Consider the following 26,217-nt stretch of genomic DNA (forward strand, 5'->3'; position numbering starts at 1 on the left):
ATACCGAAGATGTCCCCTAACGGACTATATAAAGTATTGGCCCTGCACCCTACGATGAAGGACTAACGCAGACTCCTCGCATGCAGTTATTGTTCGCTCAGTACTGCACCCACACTTCTACTCCAGCTGTGATGTGCCAACACTCATAAAGATTCAAACATAAACACACTTTTGTGAGCTTAAAATTTCGCTCAACACAGAGGCCTGATACAAGACACCATTAAAATTCAGGAAATGATTTTGGTTGGGTTTTCAAAAGGTGCTGCTGCATGAAACAGACACAAACAAATCCTAATAAAGGAACCAAAAAAAACCAAAACAGTTTTGACCTGGACAGAACAGTGCACACGCAGACGGGAGCATGTGCTCGTGCTAAAACTTAAGAGTCATTCTTAATGCGATGTGGCACAAATCCATGCGTTCCAGTGTTCAATTTGTTTTTCAGCCAACACTGTACGTAATTTCAGATCTAATACTGGCACATTGAGCGTGTCAACAGGGAGTTTGTCGGAGAGCGTGCAGCCTTGGCAGTGGGGATGAGGGCGGCGGGGAGGCTGTGCAGTCAGGGGCCTGGGCTCAGTAATAGAGGTCAGTACCGTGCGGCTGCTGGGAGAAACCCCGCGGGACCAGCTGCTGCAGCCCTGTGGCGCAGTGAAGTCGGAGAACGTTTGTTCATCCGAGTGTTTCTGGACACGTTCCCTTTTTCTGGTTCATTATTGACCCCGTCGTTGTACACAAACGTTCCAAGCCTAGCGAGGACGCGCGCAGCAGCATGGGGTCAGAAACTGCAGATGAGCAAAGAGCATGGATGCCCAGGGTCCTTTCCCGGATATTTTCCAAATATGCACTTTCGGAAATAAAATTAGTATCAGCCAATGGCGATAGTCTGCCTGACCAAGCTTGTTGTCAGCAAGAGCGCTAGCCAATGGCTAATTGCTAGCTAGCTAGGGTATACATTCTACCCGTAGACCACTGAGCTGGTCTGACCACTGAGAAGGAAACTTAGCTAAGTGTTGAACTTCAGCGTGCTGCCGCCAACGCGAATGCACATCAACATGATTGGATGGAATGTTGATGGAACCAATGGCTTTGCCCAGTCAGAATCCAGGAAAGTCATAACTTTGGTGTTGACAGAGTAGCAAAACAGCACAGACCTTTTTGATTTGCTATGTGTTTAGTTAAATTAGACCAAAGCAAATGGTCCCTCGGCGTTTGGCGTTCCCTTTAGAGATACGCACAGTGATGTTCTCCCAATAACGTTGTGAGAGTTCAGTGGTTTTCTGACCCCATGCTGCGCATGCATCTCTTCTTTGACGTTGCACTCGAAGGAGTCTATTTTTCCGTGCATCAGGCAAAAATAGAAAGAATAATAAAGAAATACCGGCATACAAATAGAGTTCCTGCGGCCAGCCGCCCGCCGCCAGCACCGGCGCTCGCTGCATTATGTATTCTGCCGTCGACATGGAAAATGAAGTCACCAATAAATAAGCGCCGCCGTCGCCGCCTCGTCCGCGGGTTTCCGCGCGACTGAGTTAAGTCGGCTCGGAGCCGTTCCTTCCGTCCTTCCTTGCGTTTTAACCGGCTGATTGGATGGGAAGGGACGTCGGAGCCGGCGGGGCCGTAGCGCACGTTGTGAAAAATCTCCGCGCAAACATTACCATGTCCCATGACGCGACAGACATTCGGGAGACAGCACACGCATCTCGAGCCTTTCACTTATTGATGGCGCTTCTCCCTCGGCTCGTCTACTTTATAACCTCGACCGCTAAGGAGTCGCGAGCGACTGCAGCGCCGGCGGGGGGAGCGATAATTTTCCCCGGCGTCGCCGCCGAACGCGGGACATAAAGCTTTCAACGAATGCATTTAGGTCAGCCCTGACATGAATTTTTACCCCTGTATTGCGGGGGTTGGGGTGCGGGGGGCAGAGACGACTTGACACAACCGCTTAATACGGCTTTCCACATGAAGGTGGGTGTGGGGGAGGTTTTTCCTCCTCCAGCACTCTTGATTAAATTTTCATATGTAACAGGAGCCGAGCGCGTCTGTCATTTTCCTCCCTCTGCCGTTTAATGCAGGTGCGGGAGAGGGAAAAAGCCGTCCGTCTTCGTTAGCGAGACTCGGACGAGACTTTTTTTTTTTTTTTTTTTTTCTTTTCTTTTATTCATCAGCCCTCCATTCATGCGACCCTCTCCCGGTGACATCTGCAACAATAGCATTAACTGGCTAAGTGGTTCCAATCCGCGAGATTGCGGGGAGACGGGGACGTCGCGGAAGCGGGGGGGCTTTTTTGAGGCGCGGGTCGGAGTGACATCAGGGGAGGCTGGAAATGAAACGAGGAATGAAAGGAAGAGCGTCCGCCCTAATGATAAGTAGGTCTTGGTCCACCCAGTGGTGCTTTGCGGGCGCTTTCTCAAGGCCCAAACAAATTCCTGGTGGAGGATTATCCGCCGTGCAGGACAAAAGGCCCGAGCGTATCTTCGCCGGAGCTCTTTTTTTTCTCTCCACTCATATCTATTTTTCCATCTCGGGCCTGCTGGTATATCATGCTGCCGCCGCTGCTTTAATCAGGCTTCGCAGGGGGAGCAGCTCATCTGCGCCGAGGTGTCAGGTCAAATTAAACCGATACTCTTTTGGCAGGGGGAACAAAAAGCGCAAAGAGACTTATTTTTCTCTTTTGAGGGAGATTCACCACATCTGACAAAGCACAATAGGTAAATCAATGACCCCCTCCTCCCCCCATTCAACTGTGGAAGGGGCGGTGTTGAATACTTATCCAGTTTGTGATGCAAGTCTTTTACCTGCAGTTAGCCATCCCCATTCATCTCGAGGTATACAAAGTTCTATTTGTGTCCAGTTGATAGAAACCGCAACCCAAATTTGCAAAAGTGCCATTTTAATGTCACAATCAACTGTGCCGGACAACTTGTTTTGGAAATCCTTAGAAAGTCCTGGACGTATCCCAAAGCAGGTTGAAAGGCCACTGCTTACTCCACAGGAACAAAGACATTTGTTCTCTCTCTCGGCTGCCAGAACAGAATGATGTCATTATCTTCTCGCAGCTTTGTTCTCAACAAGTCACCCGGGCAGAACTTTCCAAGGTGCTGCATCCAGGAACTGTTTGAAGTGGGCGAAAAATGGAAACATTGTCGTACCGCAATAGTTAATGCACGTGGCGCACGCTGCAGCCTTGAGGCCGACTTCCCAGGAGTTCTGCACTGGAGTTTCTCGTGATGTATGAAATGTCTGGAAGGAACCTCGAGAAAACAAACAAATTGCTCTCTGCTTGGAAAGCACGGTTCCGGCTTGATGGAGGAGAGAACGTGGCAACAAGTAGAAGGAGTACCGCTAGTAATGATGCTGGAAAGAACCTGCTGCTCGAACTTTCACTGTGCACTCCACCGAGGGTTCCCATATATCCAGTACAGCTCTCTGTAAACTGTACATAAAACAGGTGTCAACCAATACCAAGGTGGCAATGAATTTAATGGCAAAACTAACGCAAAGGCCAAATGTGGAAATACGGTGTCGTGCTGAGGTCCAACCATCTGTCTTGAATCCCCGGCTAAAACTTTGGCTCAGTCAGATCCCCCATAAGATGGTGGAGATCACCTCGTCTTATACGCATTCCGAAAAAGGTTTTGCGTAATCGAGCTGTAGTCAAATCCAGGCCATTTACCGTCGAGAAAGATGTTTTAAGAGCGCTCATCGACTTTTTCGAGGCACTGGCCTCGAAAACCTGGGCTTTTTGGGCGAGATGCAGCAAGGGACTGGAACCACTGAAGGACCAGTAATGAAACAATTTCACACAACAGCATATGCCCCGCAGTGCCAATCTTGCCACCCGAGCAGGAAAATTGCAGCACGCGCTTCGGAAAAAAAAAGGAAATTAGATTTCAGGTAGATAGGTAGATCGATGGGTCGGCGCCGCCGAGCAGAATGAAAGCAAAGAGGCACGCGGGCACGAGGGGAAGGACGAAAAAAAAAAAAAAAACGCTGGTCGGGAGATGCATGGTTCCCCCCCGATTTAACGAAGACTTATGTCCAGGTCGGGTCGGACGGCCGCGCGGGCCCCTGCGTCAGACCATTTAGGCAGCATCCCGTTAAAAGGTCACAAGAGCTGGAGAGCGGCCGAGTCCGTTGGTTCATAATTGCTGGAATGTCTGGAGTCAGATCTGCCACGCTGTGACAAATGATGATGGATGATGACTGTAGCCGCGCCGCCGCCGCCACCACCGCCACCGCCGCCAAGTACGCCGTGATCGATCTCTCCCGCATATGCAGTATGTTTACCTGCGCCGGGTTATCGCGTCTGGCACTCTCAATGACATCAACCATTCTGTCCCTTTTTTTTTTTTTTTTTTTTTCTAATTTAGTGACCGGCAAGGAGGGGGATTGGATTTCACTTTGGTTATGAACTCATGTGTCAGACCTCTGAGAAAGTTTAATCTAACTCCAGGGAAAGAGGGGAGATAATATGTGAAGCACAGAGGGAACGCCACTAAAGGGATGTTTTACCTTTTATTTTGGCAAGAAGACCCCCTGAAAAGGCCCTTCGGTGCCTGTCATTGGAAACACAGACAAGCGCCTTCTTTTAATTAGCACAGTTTCTCAAATCATCTGGGCTCAGAAGCTCACACACTTTAAATTTACGTCCCTCCGAACATCGCTGCGCTAACGAGATGTTTCGCTGTTCACTGTTTTGGAGGTGTTGCTCGCACCTTTTTGCTTTGCCACTTTAAATTTGCACCGCATGCTCAATTTGTCGTCAGATGATAACAAAAAAGGATTATGAGATTATTATTATTTATTTATTTATTTATTTATTTTTTGCGGGGGGTGGAACTGGGTCTCGAGCAGATGCTTTTCACACTGGGCAGACAACACAGGCTTGTACGTGCAAATGGAAGTTTCACTTTTTTTTTATCATTTGTTTCCTGATGAATGTGCCCAAAACAACGCTGACTCGAACAGCGGTGTCCCCGTGTCTCATTTCCAAATTTGCAACCTCCCCTTCTGAGCAAACTGACAAGAAAAAAAAAACAAAAAAAAAAAAAACGGCTGAGCGCTTGGTGAAAGCGTCAGCGCGAGCAGGACTTTCAATGGCAGCCCATCTGTGCCGTTTTCTCCAGTCAACGCAATTGTGCCCGCATTTAGAATCGACTGCGCTTTTGCGTCGAACTCTCTGCTCCGCCTCGATACTGTGCAAATCTGACACGTCGACGCCGCATTCGTAATCAATACGTTTGCTTTTCTCCCCCCCCCCCCGCGTCTCGCCGCCGTCTTTTCCGCTCCTTTGGTTTTTTTCTCCTCATTATATCGCAGCCTTCTCACCGCTCTGCCGTGCGTGCGTGCGAGCCGGGCCCGGCACGGCACCCGCTCTGAACTCGCGCCCCCCCCCCCCCCTCCTCCCGCGGGCGCTGCTGACCACCGGTTGCACCGCCGAGCCGTGTTTATATTAGCCGAGCCGCGCTTGTTTTGTTCATGGCCTGTCACCCGAGGGAGCACCTGTGGTGATTTTCTCCTTCGGTGTACTGCTTTTCATGTTGAGCACAAGTCTGAGGCTGTAACATCGTGTGCGGGAACGTGTGTGTGTGTGTGTGTGTGTGTGTGTGTGTGTGTGTGTGTGTGTGTGCGCCAGTAAGGCCAGGACCGCTAATGAATAATGGATGCAAAAATAATAAGAGCAAAAAACACAAGTCGCTTTAAGGTGCTGTGTGTGTGTGTGTGTGTGTGTGTGTGTGTGTGCGCGTGCGTGTGTGTGTTGCCTTTTCTTGATGGCTCCCAGTGGTTCAGGTTTAAGGAAGAAAAGGAAGAAAGAACGAAGATGCACAGGATATTATGACGACTTCCAAATATTGACTGTGGATGGCTATGCCGGTGCCCATCCTGCTTATTGCTTTCTGTGCTTTCTGTCAATCAAAGTCGTCTGCCGGCGAAGCCCAGCCAGGGCCGGAGCGCCGCTTCTCTTTAATAAAACCAACGGCGGCCCCTTCACTTCCTTCCTCTGCCTTCCTCCCCGTCATTAAGCCCATGAAGAAGTGGCGTTCTTCTGTCTGCCGCCTCGCTATTGATGGGCCTCGCAGCTGCGCCGCCCTCCCCCCCCCGAACCACCCACCGCCCCTCCACTCCTCACCCCCACTCCTCCTCACCCTTTAAGTAAACTTGTCAGGCCTGATGCATGGCCCGTGCTCGCTCGCATGCAAATCACGTGGCGGCGGCGGCGGCGGCGGCTTTATCTCAAACCAAACAAGAGAAGCTGCGGAACATCCCGGCTCCCGGCTCCCGGCTCCCGGCAGAGCCGCTCTATCTCGCCGCGGCTGTGATTAAATGAGTGCCAGCGCAGCTCCGCTCCTGGTTTCACAACATTAGGCGCTTTGCCGGCGGAGTTTTTTCCCTAATGCAACGGATAATGGGCGTAACAGGTAGAACTGGGGTTTATCGGCATGGGGGGGGTAAAGGTGTCGACCCGAGTGCACTTTTGATTAAAAAGTGTGATTAAAAAATTCAAAAATTGGAATATATATATATGTATATATATATATATATATATATATATATATATATATATATGTATATGTATATGTATATATATATATATATATATATATACATATATATATATATATATATATACATATACATATTTTTTTATTTATTTATTTATTTTTTTTTTACCCTAAGCCTCTATTTATGATCCTCTTTTAAAGCAATATGTGTCAGTAGCCCATGCAGCAAAATCCAAAGTAACAAAATAAATCTGTCCTTCACTTCTTTTGCTTGCTCAAAATTCAGGAAAGCCTTTGAGAAGGGACATTGTGACTTCACAAAGGGACAGCACCAACGACCAGGTGTTGGTTCCTCCCTCTGAGACTCACAGCCGCCTTATATTCTGCCAGATTCCCACCTGAAGCTCGGTTTCCTGGTCCGAATCAATACTTGGATGTTGAATTATTGGAACTTCCTACTTGGTCCAGGTTGCGTTTACAACGGCTAAACTCAAACAGTCCGGACGGATCTCACAGAGAAAAGTCATGTGACCGCCATAGTTGCTCGGTTATTGCCTACATGGGTAGACAAGAAATTCTGTTCAGTTCAGTTCAGTTCAGTCCGCAAACTCTCCGGGGTTGGGTTTAGCTGGACGACACAAGGCTACTGCGAGCGCACCCTGAGTCTCTTCCCCAAACATCTGGAAGGCCAAACAAGCCTTTGGAAATGAGGGTTTGTGGAGGAGGCTGGGACATGGTTTCCTTCAAACACGCTGTTTTCTGAAGATCTGCACAGCTTTTGTCGACATCAAGGCTCAATCATGCAAACCTGCTCCACTGGTGTCTAGAATGCAGAAAATAAAGATATAAAATATTGGTACACTTTGTTAAAAGGAGCACGGGGTCCCTCTCTCCGTCTCCCTCCCTGTTTGAGAATCCTTGCTCTTCGTCTCTTCTGATCTCTCGTTAAAGAGTTTTTTTTCGTTTGTTCGGCTGAGCGTGAGTGTGTGCGGCCGTTCGCGCCGGCCGGCGCCGATTTTATAACTAAGACAATCTGCCGGTTGTCACTCCTCCCCCCCTGCACTGCGTAATCACTGTTATTGCCGTGAGAGTGATTGCAAATGAGTGCCCTTGTTAAATCCGTACATGGATGATTTAAGCCTGAGAGCCGCGCCGGATCAATAGGAAAGCCGCCCTCCACCCAGGCGGCTCTGATTACCTCGCTGTGGCTTTTGTACATGGAGACGCCGAGCGAGTTCCTCCTTCCCCTCCTCTTCGTTTGATACGCGGCCTTACAATGGCAGACGTGCGTCGCTTCGATTCTGATCGAAAGAAATCACAATTCCCGCCCCCCCGCCCCATTCCCTCGAGGGAAAAGCCTGCAAACACGTTGCCGTTCCCCATCAAAAGCAGCTTTTGAGTGAGAGAGCACTCGAGACATTTGATCAAGTAACAAGGAAACCGATTACCTGAGTGTTTTCGCTCTTTCTATTTTCTTGAATTTTATGCTGAATACTTTGTTCTGCCCTCCTTCAGGCATTTCGGGCTATATTTTCAGTGTTTGTTGCTACTCAGGATGAAAGAATGAGAAAGATGATCTGGGATTTAGTGTCCCAGTGTAGCGGTAATTTAAACCAGGGGTTCCCAAACTTTTCCACACCGCTGCCCTCCAAACAGCATTAGCCGCTGACCAGGGAACCAACAGTTAATGTTACAAAATATGAAAAGAAATCAACTTTAAAAATGTTTTTTCTTACTTTTGATATTGAATAATTGTCACGTGTTTAGAATAAGGAGACTATCAACTAACATCATGGCCATTTTCCGTTCACTTAATGTATGCTGACTCATAGTTAATTTTCCTTTTGACTTTATTTGGCCAGTTCTTTGGAAGTGTCGTCCACAGCTGGGCTGTTTGTCTCCTTCGGCTTCTTTGTCTCAAACCCGTCTGTTTTGCACCACCTCGGCTCGCCCGAGGAGCAAATCACACTGCTGAACTGTGCAAAGCGGCGTGTGGCACATGCCATGAACGATGGTTTTGGACCGGCAGGCAATAATATGACATATTATTATAGATTGTATATATAATATATAATAATGATGAATAAACAATCATTTGATTGTATCTGATAATAATAATTAAAAAAAATATTTCATTCGATTTATTTTTGTATGTATGTTTTTTTCTTATAATCTATGCAGCACCTCCGTCTTTGAAAACCACTTGTTTATAGCATGCTGCATTTTTAAATTTTTTTTATTGAGAAGAAATCATGTCAAAACAGGAACTCACATCCATGGCTGCTGTTCTGTTGTTTATTTTGGTTTTGTTTGCTTTCCCTCACCTTTTCTCTTGCCACTTCTTCCTCCTGCCTCTCCGGGTTTCAAGGACTCTTCATGCGGCCCGCAGTTACTTTTTCCTCACCGCTCTCATTTATTCCCCCTCCCTCGGGCAAGGAGAGAGGGAAAAAAAAAAAAAAAAAAAAAAAAAGCAAAAGAAGCTTGTGTTCCCCTACCCTCTCCATCACGCCGTGTTTACGATTGCGCACGGCGGCCCGGCTATTAGTCAAGCCTCGCCGTGTCCCGTCGCAGAAATCAGCCAGGTTGGACGATCCAAGCCGGTCTCCATCACGAGCCACTTCAGCGACGCTTCCGCACGTTTCCCCCATTAATCTCCCTCCGGGGACTCCTCCAGCTGCCTCGCGGCCACTTTTGTGTGAGTGATGACGCTTCCCCCGCCGACTGCAAACACGCAAGCCCGGCGAGGCGAGGCGAGGCGAGGCGAGGCGAGGCGAGGCGAGGCGAGGCGACGCAGGGTTCAGTTACCTCCCGCGGACACTAGGTGACGTCGGACCCCTCGGTGGGTTTGGTAATTCCGGCAGTTTGCTGAGACGCGGGCGTGGCTGAAGGCCGCTCCGTCCTCTCTTCAGCCTCGGCCTGCGAGACGTCCTTTTCCTCGCGCCCGTTTGTCTCCCAGACAAATCCGAAGCCGCCGGAAAAGCAATTAAAAATGACTGAATCGAATGTAAATGTACTTATTTGCGAAGAGTCAACACAAATCCCGGCACTTTAAGAGTCGGCTAATCCGCTTTTAATGCGTTTGGTAGAAAGTACTCTTGGATGAGGCTTAAGCTGCCAGAGTTTTTTTTATTCATTCATTTTTCCGTTTATTTATTTTTTGCTGATATTCCATATGTTGAAATCACAGGGGCGACACGGTGGCGCAGTGGTTAGCGCTGCCGCCTCACAGCAAGAAGGTCGTGGGTTAGATTCCAGGGCCCGGGCCTGGGACCTTTCTGTGTGGAGTTTGCATTTTCTCCCTGTGTCTGCAAACCTGCACAACACACCAGTACAATGGATCGTTGAGTTCTGTCTCCACATTCAAAGCCTGATGTATCTGGAGATTTCTCAGTGTGCTGCAGTTGGACTGGCAGCACCACCTTCTCATGACAAACCTCCCGCTCCCAATACAGTGTTTTTTTTTAAATTTTAAATTGAAATTGTAGGTCCACGTAACATCTTTTTAAGGAGCTGATATGTACTAACATAGTTCCAAAGATTGTTTTTGTACCTGTTGAAGGTCAAACTGCTCGAGCAAGATTTGGGAATTTAGACAAAAAGAAAATTCTGGACTTGGACAAAAAATAAAAATGCTACCATTTAATTTCTATTAAAAAAAATGTTGGTTAGTTAAAACATTTCTCATTTTTAAATAATGTCAGCCCTTCCCTCTTATCTTATCACTAAAAAAGGTCTGAAAAGGAAGAACATTGGGTTCCCACCATTGACTCCAGACACATCAAGGGCCAGCGGCAAGAAAAGCACTTAAACTGTCTCTGATAACCACACAAAGGAGGCTCTCGGCGGCCTCACGCAGGCTTCTGCCGACTGTTTAGCGGAACCCTCCGACACCACAGAGAGGATTTACCCTGATCGGCAGCCTCATGTATAATTAGCAATAAGGAAATCGTTTTATAGCTTGCGTATGTGAGATCTGATGAAACGCCGCGGCGTAGCTTTGACTGACTGGGATATGAAGCTCTTGAATAAGATATGAGGAGCTGTCTGGGTTAACTGGGTTACAGGAGTCGGAGGGGCACGAGTTGCTCCGTCTCACCGCCGAGCTTAGAAAGTTTTTCCCGCTGCAACGTCTCGCTCGGAGTGCGTCGGCGAAATGTCGAGCGAATTCGAATTGAAGAGGTGAACTTTTCTCTTCGAAAATCAAGGAAAACAAAACTGACACAACACAAATGCTGTCTCCGTGAAGTGATTTGTTCTGAATTATCGAGCACACAGTCTACACGCTACCAGTCAAGAGTTTGGACACATACGTCTGATGTAATGGTTTTTCGTGACTATTTTCATTGTAGATTGTCACTCAAGGCATCAAAACTATAAACACATGGAATATGCATTAAACACAAAAGTGTGAAATAACTCAAATACTTTTCATATTTTATATTTTAATCTAGAATAGCCACACTTAAAATATATATAACCTAACATATTTAGGTATTGAACATTTTTTTATTTTGCCACATTAATCCGCATATCTTGGCGATATATGTAGTGTCTTCATTGTGTATCTACAGTCTAAAAAGCAGTCAAGATTATGAAAAAACTGGTGTGTCCAAACTTTGGACTGGTAGTGTATCTATATCAGCTTTCCCATTCGTTATGAACAAAACACAAGCGTCATTTTGCGCATTAGCTGTGATTCAAAAAAGTTTCAAAACATTTTTAATGCAACCGGTGTCTTAATACACCTAAAAGTTTTATGAAAACACACTAAGAGGAAGGACGATGGAAGGGAAGGTGGTGGAGGTGAGGCAGACAGGACGAGCCGAGCACAGATCACTCTCTCCGGGGCAAAGCTCGCGTCTCGTTGGCCAAATTACCGAGCATCACGTTTACTTCCTTCTTTCTGGCCCTTTCGTGCTCCTCCTGAAGAGAGACCCAGCTGTGACTCGGCCTCATTACAGTTATTGTTGACGCCACCGTCCACCTCTCTTGGTGCCGCCGCCACATTTGATGAGCAATTAGCATTCCCAATGCTGCTCTCTCAAATGATCTGGTTAATATTGTGTAAAAAGGGGGAGGGGAAAAACCTGTCTTAGCCTCACCTGAGCCTGGATTCCCCACCGCTGAGGTGAACACAAGTCATTTATTTATTTCTTCGTTACGATTTCATTCATTTTTAAGTAAACCTCGCGCGCACTTTCCAATGTCACGCGCACGAACGCACGCCAGCAGGGATGCGGCAGGAACGCGAGCGTGCTTTCCCTAATTACGAGGGCTCGACCTCCCGCCGCCGGAGAAACTCATTTGGCCACTTGAAGGAACGCGTGCGCAAGAAAGGGGAAAAAAGAAAAGAAGGACGAGTCTTAATGAGGAGGGAATCAGTGGAACGTGTCTGATGGTGACATTTCTCGGTGGAACCGCGGGGCTCTCGATGAAAGTCGAGGGGCCCTTTTAGCCGTGCTCCCCCCCCCCCCCCCCCCGCCCCCGCCGCTCCTCCGCTCGGCCCCTCTCCCACCCGCTCTGGCACGGGTTCCGCCGCAGCGGCCAGCAGCCTCCTCAGACGGGAGCCAATTAAAACTCTGATCTGCTTACACACCCGGAAACGCTCGCCTTGGCTGCGGGGCTGCGGGTTGGATGGGGGAGGGGCTTGTGGAGGAAGCGATCGTATTTGTTTGTCAGCAGGAGGCGGAAAAAAATAGAAGGAAACGCCGGCAGAGCGGTCGTTTATCGCCACGATATTTACTCTTGACTATCCAACTGACGCGTTCATGATGGAAACAGACTGCTTTCACGGCGTTGTGGGAGGAGGCCAAATGGGGAAACTATTAAGGAGGGAAGCTGGCACTCGGCCGTGCCAAGGCTTAACAGGATCTGGTAGCGGAAAAGGGGTCCTGGGACCGTCTTGGGGCCTTTTGGGGTTGAATGTGTCGTTTAAACTCTAAAAAGAACCAAAACCACAGACGCTACTGCTGCTGCCGCTGCTGCTGGAACTACCAAAGGAAATGTTTTGATTCCAGTTTTGTCGCTTGCAGCCACATCCCGATCACTTACGAAGCCTCAGCGGAGTTGCATCTGCTAAGCAGGGTTTTGTAAATCACCCAAGTGGATGTAACCCGACTTGAGTGGAACACAAGGAAAGTGTTTAGCAAAAGGGGAGGAGCCTTAAAAAAAAAGATAGCTTTTGGAAAGTGACGGGATCACCCGTCGGTCCCCCCACTGTCTCTTGCTGCTAGCGGAGCTTGCTGGTATTAGCCGGAAGCTTCCTGTTGGTTTCAGGGTTGAACCGTTCAGCAATGTTAGATGGCAATAAAGGCTGAAGTGGGCGTGGAAACCTGGAAAACCCAGTAACTTGATCAACTGAACTGTGAGCTCTGAAATGCTGCTGCTAAAGAGTTTAGCATCTCGTTTTTATCAAAAGCAAATATATATATTTTCAGTGTCAACAGGAGAAAACAAATTGAAACGAAAGGTTTTTCACAAGTGGAAAACGTTACAATGGGTCGAGGCATCCAATATTGATCCATAAATGTATAGGTATCGATAACAAATATGTAACTTTTATCTCACTTGAATCGTCCCTCCTAAGTTTAGCTGGAACATTTTGTTTTTTTTCAGCCTCTTGTCAATAAAAGCTAAATTATCCACAAAGGGTTTCCTGAATGGAAAAAAAATATCATTTTTACTTTCTACTTTACTTTAAGTACCTTTCAGAACATGTGCTGTGTGTTTCTTACTTTTATATGAATAAAGGATTTGAACCACTAGTTTTGCCCGTACCAGGTTTTTTTTTTTTTTTTTTTTTTGCGCAAGTATCCATATTTTTACTTCAGTACAGAATGTAAACACCTATGAGTGCATGGAATAAATTGTTCTAATCAAGGAGAATTCAAGTAGGTTGATTGTCCTGGTCAAAAATTGCATGTTGACTTCTTAATTGCATCATCACAATATATCTGGACGTTGAGCACAACCTTTCGGTTGTTGATAAAGTTCCAGGTTGATGTGCCACATACAGGCCAATCTTTGTGGCACAACTATTTCTGTCCGCCATTTTGACGACACTGATCCGCACAAACAAGGGCGCGCGCAATTTTATCCCCTCCACTTCGACAACTTTTGAAGATAGTTGCCTTAAAAGCCCGTGTTGTTGTTCTTTTCTTTTGTGTGTGTGTGTGTGTGTGTGTGTGTGTGTGTGTGTGTGTGTGTGTGTGTGTGTGTGTGTGTGTGTGTGTGTGTGTGTGGGGGGGTGGGGGTGGTCTAGACCCAAAAAGCGAACACGACCATTAGAGGCCAGACAGGGTTGGGTCACCTTCACCAGGCTAAGAGCCGAGCTGTTGCTGTCCTCCCATCAGCTGAAGAACCCCCACCGGCCGCCGAGGCCCATTATTTCTGGCTATCTGGATGACCTGTGGCTGCGGTGTCATTTTCACAGTGCAGGGCTAATTGCGGCAAATGGCGGTGGATTCGGAGGGGGCGATGGATGAGACGGGTAGAGCGCGCCGGCCCCCCATTAACTGCAATTTGCTTCGTAGCTGGCGAGATCCACCAGAAGGGGACGTGTTCATACATTTCCCGTACAGGGAAACCCCCCCCCCCCTCCCCCCCCGAACAATTACTTCCTGGTCGCGCCGCAAAGAAAGTTTCCTCAGGGATTCCTGTTTTGTGCGATTTTCTGACGCTTCTCCTTTTCATGACCCTTCTTCCTTTCTTTCTTGTTTTCGCTGCAGCTGGCTGCACTTTTGACGAGGACACCGAGTCCAGCTTCTGCGACTACCGGCAGGGTCAGGACGACGACTTCGACTGGCAGCTGATCAGGACCTACAACTGGCCGCACCCGACGCCGGACCTGCTGCGAGGTATGAGTCACGTCCGTCGACTGGTCGACTTGTAATGAGGTGGCCTTGGCACGCCGTGTAGCGACCCGACCGCAGATATCACCCAGACCTCGACTGCAGTTGCTCATTATCTGCCGGGTTTCTTTCGCAAATACGACCGGGTTATTTTTTGTCTTCGGTGCCGGACTGACAGGGAGCATCACCTGTCCGCTGTTAACCGCTGACCCAAGTGCACATCCACATCTGTTCCTTCCGCTGTGGCTGTGAACTGCACTCGCGCTGGACTGCCTTTACACAGTGAGAGGCAACAAGTGGAAATGAACATCTGTTCCAAACAGACTCTTTTCTTTGTATTTTGTGTTATTTTTTTTTCTCATCAAAAAGTCAGAATGCAAACTTGGAAGTGAGTTTCGTCAAGACTGTGGTGTGTGTTTGAATGTGTGGAGAAAGGCAGAAGACCAAATGTGGTGACATTTTTTTTTTCTGTTTCCTTTTTTCGCTTCCAATTGTTCATCCGACCATTGAAAAGATTGCATGCACGCAAAACAGATGAGAAAGAAAATCTTTTTCTTTTCCCTTGAGGGGCTCTTATTCTGCTTGACAAACACAGGACAAGTCACAGGTGTTGAAAAGTAATTGACTGACATCACACAGTAGCATGCTGATCTGTCAGACTGGTATGAAGCTGCATTTGCTTCATCAACATACAGTCACGCCTCTGACTGTTGTCAGTTAATGGGAGATGTGACTTCTGCGTTGACTCATTGACTGACTCATTTCAAACAGAGTGATCTCCTTTCCTTTCGTGCAACTCGTTTCGGACCTCCTCCGGCTCCAGTTTGTCGGAGTGGCCGCTTGGGGCTGGAAGTCCTACCATGAAATGACCTACAGCAGGTCGGGCCTCGCTACCTTGGAATTGTCACAGTCCACATCGCAACTGTGGCTTTGAATCCACATTTGAGCCGAAAGCGTGAATTGCACAAGAATGCAAACAAAGTCGAAGTACACGTGCGGCTACACATCACAAACGTCATCCTGGGCGACACGACAATATCCAATGCACAATTTGCTTTTGTAGTTGTTGCATGGCCGTTGTCATCTCTGCAATGCAGCAACTGAGAATCACCGAGAAAACCTGAGACACTCAGCCAATTTGTTCTAGACAGTTGCACCAATAATGCTATGCATGTTTTTACATCCCTCTATGTATTGTAGATGTCATCACAGTCATTTTTGACACAATCCCACCAGCGACCACCAGGGGAAAAAACTTCAGGCAAGGCTGTTACCCTCCCGCGGCATACTGTTTCAAGTCAGGCGACACAGTATGATCACGGTTGGTTCAAGTGACGCAAAACTCACGTTTCTTGTTGTTACATGACCACTGTCCCCTCTGCTGTGAGTGCAACTAAGATTTCATCATAAAAGATTGACCGTAACAAGTGACCCCCAAATAAAAATGTCTTCTTGATATTGTTTTCCTTCACACTGAGCTAATCCGTCCGGAATAGTTTCACCTATTATTATTTTTTACCATTTTTTTTTTTTTTACATGCAGAAAATGTAAACGCACTCATCGTTGATACAATACCACTAGTAACCACTGGGGGGGGGGGGGGGAACTCAATGCAAGGCTCCTGCTGCATCCTATGTCCTGCGCCCCCCGGAGGGCCGTAGCGCTAAAAGGCTTCTGCTTCCCTCGACCCCGTTCTTCTGAGATCACCTCCCGACTCCATTAAGGGTGGCGGAAGTACTTCATAAATAGCATTCCCGCCTCGTCGTAATAGCGGGCAAATTCGTGCCAATCACATTCTTGGAGCTGAGAGCCTTCAGACTGAAGAGTCATAATTTGAGTTGGAAATGTGCTAATTGATCTGGCAACGTTTCCAAGGGAACAGGCCGCGGCCGAGGGAGCTGCCACAGTCGTGAACAACAAAGTTTACCAGCATTTAATGAGGCCTAGTGGCCACCGACCCTGCCGCTCTCCGCTCCTGTCGCTGGGTATTTAAAGTCAAGGAGCGTCTTTCGACCAAACAAGGACGGCAGGAACTCCGAATGGCCGAACGTATTCACTACCCGTTTACATCAGAGTTGAAATTAACTCTGCTTTTGTACGTGCATTATAAAAGCCGAGTTCATTATGCGAGCGCCGTGGATGCGGAGGGCGAACAATAATGACGTATTTAATGAAAACAAACGCACCGCAAAAAAGCAACCGCGCCGGCTTCTGTCAATTGAGGCGGAAGTCTGAGTCTGAACAGCAGTCGCAGAGTCATTCTGCTGCAATCAAAGAGGAATACATTTATGCTTCAGAATGTTGGAGGGGGAGGGGTTGCAAAGGAGCGGAGCTACAACCTTTATCATCAGCCGAACTGAATCAAGTTGCTTGGAAAAAGTCAACAAGCGCGACATCTCAGCCGGTGAGGTGAAATCGCCTCATTCGCAGGTGTCAGGGTTTTGTTTTTAAGTAAATATTTAAATGGGCACAATCACAAATGGGACGTTGACATGTGTCGTTTGAAGGTTAATTTAAAAGAAGACAGTCAGTACTTTCACGCTGAATATGACCTTGAGAAGATGGATCGCAGCCTTGAGTCGACGTGGCTTGATTAATTTTTTCACAGGTGTTTTCCGACAGGAGTAGCTTTTACCTCCCAATCAAATTCCCACAATTGAATAAATTTTGCTGCCATTGTTTCCTAAGTATATCGGCTTATTTCTGCGGCTATAATAGTCAAGTTCCCCACTGCTGAGAAAATACAATGCAGTGCAAGCGTAGTTTTATTTCTTATTTCTAACATTTTTTAATTTTCATTCTAACTCAGACATTTAAATCAATAGTTGAGCTTTAATTCATTTGCCTGGAAAATAACATATATGACTTTACACATTGCGATTGCCAATAGTTGAACTGTAGCTTTTCTCACGTTTCCCTCCCCCCCCCTCCACGTCTGCCGCAAAGACACATGAACTCCTTTCGAGATCATTAAGTTGCTGACCTGCGTTTTGCCGTTACCTTGGAACCCCGCTGGAGTCATCAGCTGACTGACAGCTTGTTTTCCCCACTCCCTCGCTGTGCAGCTATTTAAGTTTGTCATGCCTCGATGCGGGTGGCCCGCTTCCAATCTTGCACAGACATTTTTACATGTTTATATAAAGTGGCTTGTGTGGGTTTTTTTTTTTTAGAGGCAGGCCGCCGTACCGCCGTACATCTAAGAAAACTGACTGTCTGAACAAACAAGCTGGCAGAGCAGGCAAATTTCTGCAATCTGAGGTCGGGAATCCTGCGAGATTCCCGGGATTTATCAGTTAATTCTCTGTTATCGACTTCTGGTCCCATCGTTCCTGGCACAGCTCCCCCCCTGAGGCGGCCCAGGGCACGTGAAGAATCTCTCCGGGACCAGCAGAGTCTGGCACGGGTCATTGCTGATTACACTTCCTGTTCCTCTGGGGGGCCGGCGGTGCCACAAAGCGGCGCTTTTCATCTCCTCTTCGTCTATTAGAGAAGGTCAATTTCAGCCGGGATGAGCGCACGCTTGGGCGACTCGCGTGTTTCTCTCAGGATGCTGCCGGGTAGGTGGAGGGCGGTGGGGGGAAAGATGTGATAGGTCTCAGCGTGGCTTCTCATGATCAGTGGAGCAGCTTGTGCGGTCCCTAATGGGGAGAGGTGGCGGTGGGAGGGGGGAGGGAGGTCATACATAATCCATAGCCCGCGATGGGAGAAGCGGGAGGACAGGACGCCAGCTGCGCTGAGCCGCTTTTGTCTCGGCTTTAATTCGAAGCATTTTGGCCTCTTGTTGTAACTTAAAATAGCACATTTTTTTAATTGATTTAATCCTAGAAGACTGCTTAAGGTTGAAAGTAGCCGAGCCCGGCAATGGAAACAGCAGGATCTGTTGTTAATTCAGTTAAATCCCCCCAAGAGAAAGGGAAACAACCTGTTGTATTTTCACAAAGCGTCGCAAAAACTTTTGAAATTTGCCTTCAAAAAACAAGACAATGAAATGCTGCGTTTGGGATAAGTGCTTCGATGCAAATGAACGAGGCTACGTCAAGTTGTCGTTGTAGCAGTCGCATCAAAAGGCCGATGCAAAACAAACAAAACCAGCAGAGGAAAGCAGAGAGGATTTCAGGAAATATTGTCAGGAACATGCTCTCATGAATCGTGCTGAGGAACAAATTTGGTCCCTGGTGGGAGAAGTCGAAGTACGTGAGTGTTCACCACATCAGAGTTGATTCTGCAGCTATTTTTGTGTTTCCAGAAAATATTTGGGGATTAGGGAAAAGACTAAACCAAGTCTAACCATAGCGAAGCAAACTCTATTGCAAATTAATAGAAGTCCTTTGAGATTGTGCTGCTTCCTAAAAAAAAATCCCAGATAAAAAAAAAATAAAAATAAAAGAATTTCTTCATGCACATTAAAAGGTTTTTTGGAGATATGTATGTCTTACCAGTCGAGACAGAACTCTGAAAAAAAATAAAAAAAATGACGTTACACCTTCTAAACCTGCTGTATTTCTTTAAGGAAAGATGGATTGTAGCAGGGGAGGAAGAGGCGTGTGTGTGGGAGAGTTGCGTGGAAATGGCTGCTTACATTTATTTATTCATTTTTTTATTTATTTAGATCAGAGTTGGGATATTTTTTTTTTTTGCTTGGTGGAAAAGACGCCCCAACTGGCTTCTGGTCTGGGCTTCGCTCAACAGCGTATCGCTGCTCGCCATAGCAGGGCTTTGTCACACTTCAAGTGTCAACCCCCCCCCCCCCCCCCCCCCCCCACCACCACCACCACCATTCCACCACCCCCTTGGTGCTAATTGGAAGCCTCCAACTGTCACAAACTGGCTCTGATTGGCTTGCTTTCAGTGTGACAGACGGTTTGTCTCTCCTGCGTCACACTCTCCTTTTTGTTCTTTTTTGTCTTTTTTTTTGGGAATGGTTCTCCTCATGCCAAACATTCTATATGGGCTCTGTATGGGCTGCAGGTGGAGAATATAGACATCTGGCAAGAGCAAGTTTATTTTCTCCTCAACCCCTTCATAGACGGAGAGTCTGAAGTGAGAAATCTCAATTCTGCTAACTAACTATCTTCTTCCTTTGAGGTTTTATTTCTCAAGCGTGACATAAACACTCATCAATTGGCTTTAGGTGGAGACTTTCAGTTTTTCATTCATTTGCTGTGAAATCCTCAAGCGCACACGTCAGATTTTAATCTCAGGGAAATTAGTAACCAAATGCATGCTGGTTATTGATTCAATTATAGCAAAAGCCAAAGTAAGGCTGTGTCCAAAATCTCCCACTGTGGAAGGAGAAGGAATGCTACATACACACAAGCCTCCACTGCTCAAAGAATGTCCCTGTCTGCTGCCATACAATGAATAAACGAACAAGCAATGAATGAATGAAAGGAGTAAAGCTTTGATTCGCTACAAAGTTACAGTGAAACGTTACAATAGATTTTTCTCATATCAGGTTTGGGTATTGTCGCACGTACAATAACTTAAAAGAATTTGCGTGATTCAGAAGATTTCTAGAAACACCAGCGGGATTGAGGAACAAGACCTTTATTGAAGAAGAAGAAGAAGAAGGAGAAGAAGAAGAAGAAGAAGAAGAAGAATGTATGAATTGATGCACCAGACTTAATGAGGCCCAGGAGACCAGAATGCAAGTAAATGATTGTATTCACACTTACAATTTCTATGGTCGCTTGAAAATAGAATCATTTCTTTTAGTTCACATAGATCATCATCATCGTCGTCGTCGTCGTCGTCGTCGTCGTCGTCATCATCATCATCATCATCCTGCTCATTTTATTGATCAAGTTTGTATAATTAATATTCCACATTTGGTCCCAGTCTAGTTTGATTTTAGTCCATCCTTGAATTGTTGATGATTGATGATGAAGTCCAAAAAAAGGGAAAGAATAAGAAAGACTGGTCTGGGGATTAAAACCTTATGTGAGCGGTCAAGCAGATCCTGTCCTACCACACTGGTGGACAGCGGATTCCATCTTCATTCGGATTCCAACTTTCATCATACACAACGCTCGTCTCCACTCGCCTTTTCTCTTCAGAGTGAGCACAATGCATGATGGGATATATTCCCGGGTTAGTGACAACTGGCTGACCACTACTTTTCGCAGTGCATTGTGGGAAGCATTGAGTGGACGTTAACTCAGAATTCCGACACCACTGCAAAATAGCGTCTTCCCTGTGTAGTGAGTCAGGCCAGGACTTCCTCGATGACAGGTGATATAAACCGTCTGTTTGTATGCCCTGTCTGTTCAGCCTCCTCTCACCCCATTCATTTTCACTTTTCACATTTATGCGACGCCACACGAGAGAGCGCCATTGATTTCCTGCCAAGTTGCGGGCGTGCTCCTCGTCCCCACCCACAGTGAGTGGAAGACGCGTCGCTCGGCACGTCCGCCCGTCCTTCCGTCCCGGAGTGTTAAGTCGACTTTTATTGGCGGCGGGAAAAACGGAACCTGCCTGCTTGAGCCTCGACTTCATCCAGCGACTCGGGAGCAGCAGTGCGCGAGGTCCGAGTTCCCCTGAAGCAGCCGTCGCCGCAAATGTACCTCGACCTGTGTGTGCCTGCGTGTACAGCAGCTCTAAATTCTTTCAGAGACACTAAAGAGACTGCGATTGAGACAACAACTTAGTTTATTGGGCAGCCGCAGCTCGATAGTATCGATTTGTGCGCCGCGGCCGCTGGAATACCAATGACGTGAAACATTGCGGCCTGGAAAAAAGAAGAAGAACATGTAACGCCCTTCAGCTTTACTGTCTCCCTCCCCGCGGTGTGTTTCTTTCTGGATCCCTCACGTCTGCCGGCCGCCGCGTCCGTGCCCGGAATGCGGGGTTCTGGGTAGAGGGCGGGGGGGCGGCACGATTAGCCGTGCATGATACACCGAGTCCCTCCGCCGTCCTTCTAATCGTCGGATTGAACAACTGTGCGCCGTGCCAGCCGACAGAAAACAGATTCGCTGGGGCTTGAAGGAGATTTTATCGGAGCCGAATTAAATTAAACCCCCAGAGGACACCTTTAAAAAAGAAAAAAAGGAAAAGAAAACGCCAATATCGGAACAGGGACCATTTGAGAAGTGGAAGCATCAAAAGTTTGGCCCCCGAAAACCGAAACTGGAGCCTGGAACCGCGCGGCCGCAGCCGTTATTTATTATTTCCTTTTTAAATTGCAAATCGTTCGACACATTTTTCTTTTGTCCTCGCTCGTTAAAAGCCGCTGCTTTTAATTTGACGACTGTTTAATCAAGCGCGCCGCCAGTAAATAGTCCGTGGGTTATGCCAATTAGCGTAATCACCCAATTTTGTTGGGACAATCATTTTCAGCTTAAGTGTGGCCACAACTCTATATCAAAGTGAAGGAAAGGTGGGGGGAAAAAACACGCTCCGCTGCTCCACATACATTTTAAAGGCGGGGAGGCCAGTCTGGAAACACGGGGCTAATTATCTGGACGTTGGAAGAAAGCTTTTCAAGGCAGCGCATTAATTAGACGTCAGTGTCGCTGCTGACAGCTCAATGCTGCAGCTCGTGTCTGCTTTGTCTGGGCGGAGGGAGTGAAAAATAAATAAATAAACTCATCGCCGTCTGCTCTTCATGAAAAGATACATGGAAATATAGGTGGTGTCTTTCCATCCAGGAAAAAAAACAAAAAAACAATTCCAGCTGCAACTGCAGCAAAGGACCCCGGTCCTTACAGCTGCCGGCACTGCTGTTTCACGGCCTCACGCGGCAGACGCCTCATCATTATCGGCATCTTCGCCTGAAAATAAATGAGTCCTAGCGGCAGCATTTAGGCCGCGCCGCCGCCTGAACTCATGCAAAAATACTGTTGAAGCCCTGCCAGGGTTTTTGGAACATGACGCTCATTTGCGGAGAGAACTTCAAACACGTTCACTGTCTGGGCCGTGGATGTATTATAAGAACTGGATTAGACTGCCAATCTGGTGATTTTTTTTCAAATCTAGTGGCCACTTGTGGTACTGCAGTTCAAACAGTAAGTTGAGGTCTTTCAATCTTTCTGCAAAATATGTAAAAGAAATCCTCAGAAAAGAGTTTATTTCCAGTAAGTACATTACCTCGGCTCGTTCTGATTGGCTGATGCATCATGATGCATCATGTGAGTCACAGAGGCATGATGGGAAGTGACCCTACGAATATAATTTGCATATTGCAGAAGTAACCAGGAAGCCAAAAACTTTTTGGGTGGATAGACCAAGTGAGCAACTCCATTGAAATGAATGGGCTGCCTCTTAAACCTCAGCCCCACCCATATCCTCTCTGATAGATATTATTATTATTATTATCAATTACTTTTTTTCCCCCAACACCGCCCTGGGCATGAAGATCCAGGTCCCAGACGTCGAACTAGCCGACTGGAGTTGGTCGAACGACTCTTTGCATTTAAATGGCACATTAGCAGGGAGCGGCCGCCATTGATCGCAGTGACTTATTTAAATCCATCAGTATCGGAGAACACGTTGCTGCGAGCCGACAGAGTCAATGGCAGCTGCGTGGAAGTCCGAGTGCTGCCCTGTTAGCTTAAGACCACAGGTTTACGTTTTTTCCTCTTCGACGTAAAAGCCGGAGCGCCGGGCTTAACGAGGTGAGGGGAGTCGCACACTTTGCTCACGATGCCTGTTTTCGTTTTCAGAAATTGGGAACGGCGACATTGTAAGACCCACTGGAGGAATTCAGTTTTTGTGAGAAAAAGAATAACGACAAAATCTTTCTTTTGAATTATTTACTGTATTTTTTTTCGACAGTCGTTGGAGGATTGCACAATCATAGAGCTTTTGTTTGGCAGCCGCAGCGACAAGAGAGTGACTGACGCAAGTCTTCAGCCAGCCGTCATATCAGACGGTCTGAGCAGCTTTTCGTATCATTTAACTCAGCTGTGTGGAAGAGGCCTTGCTCGTCCACAGAGGTGGAGGCCGGCGAAAGGAATCTCAGTCTTCGTCACCAAAGGGGGGGGGGGGTTTAATTGAAATGATTAAGTTGCATTGGGAGGGGAAGCAGGAAAAACATTTATTTTCCCCTTCAATACAGATTTCTTCCTACTTCCTGGACGGAACATTTCACAGGTTTCATCAGATTGTGGCCCGGATCAACTGCAGTGGAACCTTTTTCTGTCTCTCTCTTTGGCCCCAGTGGAACACGCCGCCTTCTCGGTTTGATAATGGGAATCTGGCCCTTTTTATCTCCCTCCTCCACATAGTGACACTCGTCATTTGCCGTTCCTCTCGCTTGTGAATTCACTCTCGCTTCTTTCGTTTATCCCCGGGGGGGACGTTAAGGGCGAGGACAATAAAGCATGTGTCCGCGTGGCTAAATACCCCGGGCGGGCGCCCACGGAGGGGGCTGGAGGTGTGACGGCAGCGTGAAAAAGTATATGTTGAGGGAGCTGGAGATGGTGAGGGGATTCGGGGGCGGGATGGAAGGGGGGTGCGGGGGGGGGCTGAGTGGGCTGACGGCAAAAGCGATTTATCAATGTAGCAGGGAATTCTCCATGTGGAACTTGTTCCGCCTGCCTGTTGCGCTCTTATCCCCGTGGAGCATGTGAGCCGATAAAGGTTTGGGACAAACATAGAAATTGCACTTTGACGTTGTGTGTGTGTGTGTGTGTGTGTGTGTGTGGGGATGGGGGTCGGGAGCTGGGGGGGGGGGTTGATAACGGCCATAGCCGTCAGACGGTCTTGCTCCGTTTTTCCGAAGCCACCCGTCATCCACTGGATAGTTATTATGTATTATAGATTCCTTCTATGCTTGCAACTCAGTCCTCTGATCCGCTCTCAAAATCAAAGATTCCGGCGGCGCAAAGTTGATTAGCTCAGACAAATACCTTATTAGCCGGGGGAGGGGTGGGGTCCTCCATCTGATTTGCCATTGTCTTTGGAGAGACGCTTTTTGTGACCGCTGCAATCAGTCGATTCAATAGGCCGGATCTTTATGTCTATGAACGTTTCTCCAAACAGATTGCAGAGCAGAGAGATTCCTGCCAGCTCTTGAAGTTGAAATACCCCATGAATACCCATGAATACACCTTATGAATTGAATGTCTTTTCTTTCATTCTCAAGACTGTTGACATTGTGGTTTCTCATTGAAGGCATCAAACGTACGTATGAACACACAAAAGTCTCAAATAACTCTAACACGTTTTATATTTAAATTCTTCTAAATAGCCACCTATATTTTCCTCTCGACCCACGTCACCGCCTCACGCTCAAACACGGCACATGGCTCGGCGTTTTCGCTGAAGGTGCCCATTTTGCCCTCGCAACCGCAGAGGGATTAACTCTCGTCGCACGCAGCGGCAATAGCCGTGACCGTCCCTCTGTAATTAACATGACGGTAATGACGGGGCCTGTAAATAAGGGGATGGTCGTGTCATTAGGACAAGCGCGTGGCTGGAACAGTCGGGGCTCCCTCGGCTCATTAAAGACGGATCCCCGCTACTTGTTGACAACCTTTTGTGCTGCCGTTCCGGGGAAGTAGAAGAGGGCAGGTGCTCAAGAAAAGTTGCTTCCAACAGAGGATCTGGATTAAAACAAGGTCTCCACATTAAAAAAAAAAGAAAGAAAAGGTTTATCATCTCAGTTCAGTTCACTTGGAGCATGAAATGACATCAGCTTGATTAGCCTGCCACCAAACTAACCTTGACTTGTGTCTTTAAATTATGCTAATGATCTCAGTGAAACACTATTTTTTGATCAACCGCTACTGAACTTTAACTTAACTTAGCACTACTTTGTCAAAATTTTAGAAATATTGCTTTTATTTTTTCAAAATCCTGGAATAGAAACGCAGCTATTGCATTTGTGTTTCATTGCTGCTGATCATTCAGCCAGCCAGAATAAATTTGCGACTCCAAGAATATGTTTGTAGCCGCGTTTTGGGTTTCAGAGCAAATGGGGATTTGTTAGCCGTTTGTTAGCAGTCTGACATCCTGTCAGCTAATCTTGAAAGCTAGTTCAAGTTCTTCTACTTTTTATTCCCTTAGTTTTTACTCCTTCTGTTTAAATTAGTCATTAGTGGAAGGAGTGAAATACCCTAAAAATATTTCCCAGTCCCGACCAACTCTTTTTTTTAGCACCCGTTTTTTCCTTTTTAAACTGTGCCTGGCCATGTGGCTCTTGAGCAGCATGCTAACAGGGGCTAAGGGGGTCAATCACAGCACCCTCTTTAATCTCTCTGGTGTGTATGTAACACGGAGTGGATTTGCATTATTCACTAGCTTCACCCTTTTCCCTTCCGACGTTTGCCCGAGCTTTAAATACCAGGTGTCAACGTCAGAGCGACTCTCTCTACAAACGGGTCCCGACGCTCCCAAATAGCCCCCCCCCCCCGCTACCCTCTTACTGCCGGCAAGTGCGGCAAGGCTGCCCGTGTTTACTGTCTCCTAGCCACAATCCATCTCTGCTGTGCAGACAGGCGTGGGGGCCGGCGTGCAGCAACTATTTTCCAAACGTAAATAGCCCGGACACATGAAATATGCTTAAACAGCAGTGCAAGGGGCGTGCATTTTCAAGCAGATGTGTATGTGAGTCAGAATAAAAATAAAACATCTTTATGCGTGCGCCGTTGACCTAAATGTACATGACGCGAGACATACCTCCAGGTGTATTTACGGCAACAGCTTGCTCGAATAAGGTGCGCAAACCCCTGCGTGGCACAAGTCAACACAACAGTTTGTGGGTGTTGTGAGTAAGTCTGCCCTCCTTTCCTGCAGCAGTTGCACCTCGTCGCTCATCCTGATCAGGATTCTTTATTATTTTTTTTTTTCCCGGACTCGGGTTAAGGCTCCCACTCAAATATTAATGCGCTCTGCGCAGAAGAACCTGCACCCTACGCTT

General features: G+C 47.3%; 1 protein-coding gene across 8 annotated transcripts in view; it reads left to right on the forward strand.

Annotated features, from left to right (window-relative positions):
• The window catches only part of ptprua (protein tyrosine phosphatase receptor type Ua), a 219,305-nt gene that overhangs the window by 47,876 nt on the left and 145,212 nt on the right, over positions 1-26,217 (forward strand). For all 8 annotated transcript variants that reach the window (XM_076011676.1, XM_076011680.1, XM_076011677.1 and 5 more), the window contains exon 2: positions 14,234-14,362. In XM_076011676.1, the coding sequence (XP_075867791.1) occupies positions 14,234-14,362 (129 nt within the window). The remainder of the gene's footprint in view (positions 1-14,233; positions 14,363-26,217) is intronic.

This window comes from Nelusetta ayraudi, unplaced genomic scaffold (genome assembly GCF_046127955.1).
Source record: "Nelusetta ayraudi isolate G7.1 ecotype Tasmania unplaced genomic scaffold, CSIRO-AGI_Nayr_v1 ptg000135l, whole genome shotgun sequence".
In the NCBI taxonomy this organism is placed as follows: domain Eukaryota; kingdom Metazoa; phylum Chordata; class Actinopteri; order Tetraodontiformes; family Monacanthidae; genus Nelusetta; species Nelusetta ayraudi.